This window comes from Cyprinodon variegatus, unplaced genomic scaffold (assembly GCF_000732505.1).
Source record: "Cyprinodon variegatus isolate N-32 unplaced genomic scaffold, C_variegatus-1.0 Scaffold238, whole genome shotgun sequence".
Lineage (NCBI taxonomy): Eukaryota > Metazoa > Chordata > Actinopteri > Cyprinodontiformes > Cyprinodontidae > Cyprinodon > Cyprinodon variegatus.
The window spans coordinates 118,395-127,149 of NW_015150691.1; the positions used below are offsets into that span (position 1 = coordinate 118,395).

The 8,755-nt window shown below is 37.0% G+C and overlaps 1 protein-coding gene across 1 annotated transcript; it reads left to right on the forward strand.

Annotated features, from left to right (window-relative positions):
* The first annotated feature begins 1,247 nt into the window (after positions 1–1,247).
* Positions 1,248–8,585, forward strand: LOC107089087 (carboxylesterase notum2-like). Its single transcript, XM_015381646.1, has 13 exons — positions 1,248–1,390; positions 1,502–1,808; positions 1,901–1,953; positions 2,376–2,471; positions 2,573–2,633; positions 4,514–4,626; positions 4,722–4,824; positions 5,128–5,316; positions 5,431–5,531; positions 7,789–7,936; positions 8,053–8,100; positions 8,254–8,276; positions 8,545–8,585. The coding sequence occupies exons 2-13, from the start codon at positions 1,504–1,506 to the stop codon at positions 8,583–8,585; spliced, it is 1,281 nt and encodes a 426-aa protein (XP_015237132.1). The 5' UTR covers positions 1,248–1,390; positions 1,502–1,503.
* The last annotated feature ends 170 nt before the right edge of the window (positions 8,586–8,755 follow it).

Here is an 8,755-nt window from a genome sequence, read left to right on the forward strand (position 1 = left end):
TAAAGTGCAACATAGTGTTAACAGTAGTTTGATTTGCCTGCAATTTGTTAATTCAGTATTAGTTTTATAAGGTAGTTTGCAGATTATATATTTTCATTTATAAATCCCAGCTGGCACTCATCGTTATCTCTTTCAGGATCAGAGGTAAAATCTGATTACAGTATTGACACTGTAAGATGTGTTTAATAAATTAAATAAGCTGTTACCTTAGATAGCCTATCTAAAAGCAAATTCTGGGTTTATTGCCAGTTGATCCTTACTTCAACCGTAAAGTCAATCAAATGTTCCTAAAGATATAACACAGAAACTTTGTTGTGTTAGATACAGCCATCCTGTTATCTCGTGAAAATCTTTACTGCAAAAACAATCTAGAAATAAGTAAAAATTTCTTAAATTAGGTGTATTTACCCTTAATTTGAGTGAGTAAATAAGATGATCTGCCAATGGAATGAGCATTTTTACTCTTAAAATAAGATAATTAGATAAAATGCACTGGAAATAACACAATGCAATTGTTTCTTTCTTATCTTAAATGTAAATTGTCTTGTTCCATTGGCAAAGTTTCTGACTTACCTCCTAAATTCAAGAACAAATGCACTTATTTTAAGGAAAATTGACATATTTAGATTTAGATTTTTTCCACTCTTCCACAGCCTTGATGAACAGCTTTCCTTTACACCCCACTGACTCTGTTATTAGAATAGTTATGTTTGATTTTCCCCCATTAGTTACAGCATTAATGTTTAACAGTGAAATAGGTGATTTGGAGAATCAATGCACTAAGGATTAATGAACAGTTATTATCAGACAATAGCTACATGAGAACATTGATGCTGTCAGAACCATTTTCCATCTAGGAAGCAGGATCCATACGGTTCTTTTAAATGCTCAAGGTGTGTGCTACAGTGACCTCTGAGATAAACACTGTGCAAAGAGGGCATGCTTTTATTTTCACCCTGCAGACATTTAGTTCTTTGAAGAAAATAAATCTGACAATTGCTGAAGGTGGCAAGAAGGCCTAATTTCTAAGCAATGGTCAGCTGTTAAAATGCTCTTTCGTGGGCGTGTGCAAAAAGAAATGTTTGCTATCTATTTTCCTCTCTTCTGACTGTTCAGTACCTCCCCCACTGGGCTGTGTCATCAGCATCATTGGGCTTGGCAAGAGCTTCAATAGAAAATGGGAGGTGATGTAGTCCAAATGGTGACTCTATAAAGCTCATAACTGATTCACAGACTTCATCGATAATTTGCCAAGGAACGCCATCCTTACCTCCTTCCTGGTCAACTAAAGCTGAGCCTTTATCTGATTCTGACTTTTCTGATTCTTTCCTCAGCAGCAGTCATCACATGAAGCCCTTCGCCAACCTTTAAAGCTGGTACACTTTGAAAGGTAAATGCATTTACGGCTTTCCAAACAAAAAGGGTCACATTAAGTACATGCATAAGTATGTGCTTGATTAATCTGTTGCTTTGCATGCCTCTCTTCTCTATATTCTCTAAGACATGAAGATACTTGGACATGTGACCTTCTTCCTTTTGCTGGTGGGAATCTGGGCTCAGAACAACCGTAATGCAAAAGCAAGTGGGAGATCTACAAAGAGAGGAGGTGGGGCCCATGCAGGTAGGGCTGCACAGTCCACCCCAGCGGCTGATTCTTCTCAAGGCAGTGGCAGAAGCTCTGGGAGACCAGCTGACACCCGGCAGGACAGCTCTGTTGGAACTCGTGCAGCTGGTCAACAGACAGATGAGATGAGGCTGCAGTTCCTCAGGAATGCTCAGGTGACATGCAACGATGGTTCTGCAGCTGGGTGAGACAGTTTGGATTTTCAACAGATATGTATTTGTGGCTGCAAGGTAGTCGGCGCGGCTTTGTCTTCATCATTTCCCTTTCTGTATTTAGTTTCTACCTAAAGGAGTACAGAGGAAGCCGCAGATGGCTGTTATTTCTGGAAGGTTAGTATTTACAAACTGGTTAAATTGGTCCCCTAAGGTCAGATGCTTTTGGCATGGTGACCCCTTTGGAATTTTGACAGCGATGTCATCTTTTTATGTCATCATCTGCTTTTCATCTTTTTTAGTTGCTTCAACCTTTTTAATCAAACAAAGATAAAGGAAATCTGTGGAAACAATCTAAGCTGACTGAAAAGTCTTTGTTGATATGAACAGAGATCCACAGTACAGCATTTAACCTGCAGAAATATCTAAGCCAATGCATTTATTAAATATGTTTCATTAACACACAAGAATGGATACATATTTATGACAAAAAAATGTACCTGGTTGGAGTTGCTTTTATGTCCGGCAGAGGCCTGATGAGCCAAGCAGGGTGTTCCCCTCACATCTTTGGCTCTAATATTAGGCTTGTTTATTTTTAGGTGGCTGGTGCTGCTACAGCAAAGAGACCTGTGATTCCAGGTACCAAAATATCCCCCGACTAATGAGCTCATCGGGGTGGCCCCAAACTAAAAGAGGTTGGTCATCTATCCAGAATTTGGCATGCATGCTCAACATGTTTTTTGTTTTTTTTTTCTTTTAAGGAAGAGGTTTATTTACTATTGGGATATTTTTACAGGGACTGGGATATTGTCATCTCTGGCAGAAGAAAACCCACACTGGCACAATGCAAACCTTGTGTAAGTACTTGGATCAGTGTCTCAGTTTCCTGACAAGAGAAACATTTTTAAATACACTCAAGTAAAACACCTAATCTAAATATTCTCACACACTTAATGAAAACAAAGGTAAAAGAGGTGGAAGAAAAAAACAGCAGTAGATTTTAAAACTTGGACTTTTTAAATTCTCTAAACATGAAAACTTATTTAAGTTCAAAACCAATAAAACATTTTTGCTTTATATCTAAATAGTAGTTTTATGATACATTTAATGATCACTACCTAATTACAATAGTTTGTAGAATTATTGTTAACTGATTTTTTTATTCTCTTCCCCCTCTGGCAAAACATGAATAACATAATACTTTTTATTTAGCAAGTAATTCAAATTTTGAGCATGTTTTTCTTAGTAAAGTAATATTTACAATAAATGAATCCATAAATCAACTTATGTGTAAGGAAGGGAAATGATACATAAATACTATGCTTTTTGCCATCGATTGATAATTAGTATAAAACTGTTTTTTGTAATGATTACTTCAGGACATGTTCTGTACAGGAAATCTAATCATATAATCTGCTTTGTTGTCATTTTGACTCATTCTTTTATTCAAACTCTCTACAAATGTTTTAGCTTCTGTGGACTCTTTTAATAAAATTCTATTTTAAGTTTTTTTTTTTTCCATTAAAGTTAAAATGAATTTAAATCCTTTAATTGGTTTGCCCATTCATGGTTTATTTCCTTTCCCTGAAATCATTTAAGACTCTCCGCGGCCATATGTTTGGGCTCATTATTTACCTTGTGTCCCATATTTATCAAATTTTTTTCTATCATCCTTTATTTATGAGGTCTGCCTTTACAAGTGCTGAAAAACAGCCTCAGGTCCTAATGCCCTCCACCTCAAAAACACTGTTACCATAGCTGTGTTTAGGATGGTATGTAATTTCTCTCCTAAACAATGGTAAATGTAAGAACAGAAGAGTACAGTTTTTCTTCATCCTAATAAACTATATTTCCATATTGACTTGTGCAAATTAAAATGTTGGCAGCAAACTTGGAAGAAAAAAGATTAAAGTGGTGGCCTAGTGGTTAGGGCATAGAGCTTGGAATCCTGAGGCTCTGAGTTTGAGCCCCACTCCCACAGACTGTCACTCTGGGTCTCTGAGGAAGACCCTTAACCCCACACTGCTCCCCCAGCGCTCCATGATGGCAGCCCACTGCTCCCCCACAAGGGGATGGGTCAAATGCAGAGGTACATTTCTCCAATGTGAAGTCAATAAAGTTCAAATTATTAACACACTTAATCTTCAGCAGTGGAGTCGTGTGTGGTGAGTGTTTATTGTAGCTGAGCTGTTTTCACTGAGAGGACTGCTCACTGCTTGAAATGTAATAAATCTACCAGCTAACTGGGTTCTCTGTGGCTGGTCCTTTACTCTTTGCTGCAACAGTCCTCATCGGAACGTCCAGAGGTTCAAAAATACCTATTCCATTGGAATGTTTTGAAACAATAAGGTTTAAAAGAGCTTAAGAGAGCTGATCATGACATGGTTTTTATGTGATAGCTTGATACTAAGGAAAATGTATGTAGACCATCAGTTAGAAACAGCCTTATTATGTAAAATTGCCCTGATAGGGCAAAGGAATGCTTTATCAGTGCTTATCAATTTCAGTTATCCCTTTCTATAGCTTACAACCGTTTTTCTTCATGTCTAAAATACTTACTCCTCTCTTGATAAGATTTAATCTTATCAAGTGCTTTTGTTTTATGCTAAAACATGTTTTTTTCAGCCTTTGAGAGAGCTATAAATATGTAGAAACATTCAAGAAGAACATCAAAGTCTGGAAGTGGTTGGTGTTGTGTAAGTAAAGCCTTCATTTGTATGGGTCTCATATATTGCAGATTCATCCCATACTGTTCCAGTGATGTATGGAGCGGCACTGGCCCCGCCGCAACCCCCCCACCAAGAACAAGACAGGGAAAAGACAAAGTCAAAGAAACAAATACGAATGCAAGTAAGTCTCCTCAGAATTGTGTGCTTTATGATGGATAAAGATTGTTTGTTGTTGTTACAATGTTTGCTCTTTGCCATTTCTACATATTTCCACAGCTGAGTACTCTTTCATGGGATCCCTTATTATCCGGGAGGTCATCAAAGATCTCATCCCCAAAGGAATCAAGCAGGCCAAGGTTGTCGTGCTAGCTGGCACCAGGTGAGTGGGTTTTAATGTCTGTGTCCTGCTGATGACTGCAGCTTTTGGACACCAGCCCCATAGATGTTCTCCATTCCTAACTTAAAGCACGAGTAGGAATATTTTGGCTAGATGTTTATAGTCATCTGTGATCAGTGACTCAATGTTTATTAAAGGGGCTTTGCCCTGTGATGGTAAAAAATCCTCCCTGGTTAGCAGGATGGTTGCTGGGACATCACCCCTACGTCCTAAAATGAGAGCCGCTGTGAGTGGTTGTCAAACTCAAGGCCAGATTACTGACTAACTTCCTTGGCTCCTTTGCAGTGCTGGTGCAACAGGTGTTTTACTCAACATAGAGAGGGTTGCCAGCCAGTTGCAGCGTCTAGGAACCGAGGCGCAGGTGCGAGGCCTGGTGGATTCTGGCTGGTTTCTGGAGAGTAAGCAGCAACGCTCCCCAAACTGCCCCGAGACGATTTCCTGCACGCCTGAAGATGCTATCAAGATAGGACTTAGGTAAATCCCTAAACACTTCCGGCTGCCTGTAACCGTCCATAGACAGACGCAGTTACTAAAATTCACATTCCACTCGTTACTACAGTATTTTAAAAAAGTATCTTGTGTCTTCAGGTTGTGGAATGGGGTGGTTCCAGATAGGTGCCGCCAGCTTTACAAGAGAGGGGAGGAGTGGCAATGCTTCTTTGGTCACAGACTCTACTCCACTTTGACTTGTGAGTGCTGGCCGGTTCCTGATGGATGCTGTTAAAAAAAACGAAATTTTACTTAATCAACTTGGTGAAAATGAAGGAACTGATTATCACGCTAATGATTCATATTTGACACAACATGTTGAAAAGTCAGTTTATTAATAGAATGGACTCTTTTTCAGACAGTTTTTAAATCAAAGTAGAGCATGGAGACTACTGTTAAAAGTTATAAATGACATACATCGAAAGTAGGGCTGAACGATTTGGCTTTCTTTCTCATGGCAAAACCACCTTAGTGGTCATCTGTTGCCTCTCTAATTTAAAAATGTTTTTTTTTTTTTTATTGTGATTGCAAATGCAATTAATGGCCCAGCCCCAATTAAAATCCACTTTTTTGTTGCTGCTTTTCAGTGATATAGATGAATTAACTGAAAAGCAGATAATATTATCTGCAACTGTGTAAAACTGGATCACAAGTAAAGTTCTGCAAGGCTCTATTCCAAAGTCACTATTATTCACTACTGATTTGCTCAACAAATATTAGATTAAGAGGTATTTAATCTTTTCTGACAACTTTATATTTCTCTGTTAATACACTTTCTGACCACAGCGCATTAAAGTCAGTTGATTAGTGAGTGCTTTATCTCAGTAAGTGGATGGGACACATTTTCCCTATAAAATGGCTTAAACAATTGTTTTGTTCCTTAAAAAGAAAAGAGATCAGTGTGCTGTTATGGGCGTATACCTAAATGTTACTGTAGCATCCATACAGGCCTGTTAGCAAATACTACTTTCTAAAAAAAACTTCCCTGAATAAAAGGTTTCACATCAAAATAGGCACCAGAAAAAGGTATCCAAGGTTTCATTATTACAGGGTTAGATAATTAAGATCATGTCTTTGCGGCTCCAGCTCATCCTTATTAACAGTTATACCAGTCGCAAATTAGGGCAATGGCCCTGTGTTTGTTATACTAAATAGTTTTGTATGTTGATGATTAAATCATTCTGACAAAAATGAAAATGACAAATTTTCATAATTTATCTGAGAGAGAAGTTTTCCTTTTACATGAAGTTTAGTTACACTTTAACACATTATTTGCAGCCTGATGTTTTTGCAACCAAAGTTTATTCTTACATATTTGCCATTAAAGCATCAGGTTTCTGTTATGAATTATCTTCATTCTTAGAAATGTTTGTATTATTTTTATTTTCTCTGATTTCTCTTTAAAAGCTATAACTAAAAAAAACTTTATTTACATTAGGAGCAGAGAGAGCAGAATCTAACATGTATGGAAGTGAACTCATTTTAAAACAGAGATTTTGTGTTATTGTATTATTAAAACAAAATGATACCAGAGACATTTAAGTTTCTTAGGAGAATATCTTAGCAGTTACATCGGTTAGCACCAGTTACTGGGAAAACCACTTTTTCTCTGTAAGCCTGATGTCCTTAACTTAATGCTGAGATTTCCAAAAAGCTTCTGAAGTTTCCAAATGTAACGTGTTTCGCACAAGTTGAGAGCTCAAAATGATAAATAAGTGCATTATAGTGCAGATTTGTTAGCCTTCTTGTTATCTCCTGTCTCACAGGTTGCTGTAAAAATGATGTCTTTTTATAATTTCACACATCTTTTGGTCATCTTCTACTTAGATTTTCCTTTTTTTTTTTTTTTTAAGATAATATACTTCTAGATCAAGATATGAAAGAAAAGAAGGTTAGTCTAGATTTTTTTCCCTGCCTGTGTATTATTATTAAAAAAATGTTTTGGTCAAGGCCAGTTAAATTTAAAAGCAGGCAATTTTTGGTCCCCATCTAACTATTCAGTGCTTTGTGCATATTTTAATATTCTGTACAACTCCAAATGTTACGTAAGCAACATTGATATTTTAGACTAATGAAACTGTTAACTGTCCAGTCCCATCAGCAGGACATTTGTGGTGCCACTAAGCCTCATTCTGCGATAATAAGACTACCAGCCTCCATTACAACAGTTTTATAGGGGATGCTAGACCCTCCCAAGGATTAAAGAACAGCATGGAACTGATGCTTTTTCGAGCATTTCCAAATAATTTTTGATAATTTTGCTTCGCCCAGTTAACAGGTTACAAGTCATGTACATGTGCCCCCTTTGATTAAATATCCTGCATCCGTCCTCCATTTCCAAAAGGGAAATATATGAGGGAAAAAGTTCAGCTCTTAATTATTTTTTGTAGTTAGAATGCAGCATCCTGATTAGATTATTAAAAAACATTTTTTTGTTTAATTTTGCTTTCTCCATAGCTGCCCTCTTCATCGTGCAGTGGCTGTTTGACGAGGAGCAGCTGAGAGTGGAAAATATCTACATGGGAGGTCAGAGTCTGTCTGAGGAGCAGTGGCAGTACATCCAGAATCTGGGCGTGGAGATTAAAAACTCCCTGAGAGATGTGAGGTAGGTTTTGCAAACGGCACTCTCCTGTTTACAGCTTTAATTGCTTAACACAAGATTTACTTTTAACATTTAGTGAATATCAATGTTCTTTTCATTGTTCTTTTCTTTTGGTTCAGTGCGGTATTTGCTCCATCTTGCCTTTCACACACACTCATCACAAAAAGGTAAGAATTGACATTAAAAAATGTGTCAGGGCAGCACAGAGTACAGTAAAGTGGAAGGAATGTTATACAATATTTTCATTTTCTTTCTTTTTTTTTTTTTTTACTAATAGCAGATCTTTTTATCTTCTACTGTATTGCTCCTTCTGTTTTTAGAAAATTCTGCACCAATGTCAGTTGTGAGTTAGTTGGTGCAGCATTGGTCTTCCTGTTAGTTGAAATTCTTTTTAACCTTTAACATGTTTATGTATATGATTGTATTCAGTTTTATCAAAACTTTGTTTTTTTTCTACTGAAAAAAAAAAACATAAAACCTACAGCTTTATGCTGCCACTACTATTATATTGACAACAGAGACAGTTTTTTCAGGGTGACTGACCATGTTCGTTTTCCACCACACATGCTATTTTTGGACCTTATAACACAATTTTTGATTTTTCTCTTCAGTACCTCCTTCCATGTTAGAGCTGCCTCTGTTACACACCTAACTCTATTTTAGATTTATTTTAATGGGTTAAAAATATTACCAGTCATCCATAAAGGTCAGCATTTTAAAGTGAACAAATATTATTTTTCCTCATAACTGAGGTGTTGACATTTGCACCTTTTCCAGAGTGTCTAAGGTGCTGTTTGTCTGATAAACATTATCTGATGATTA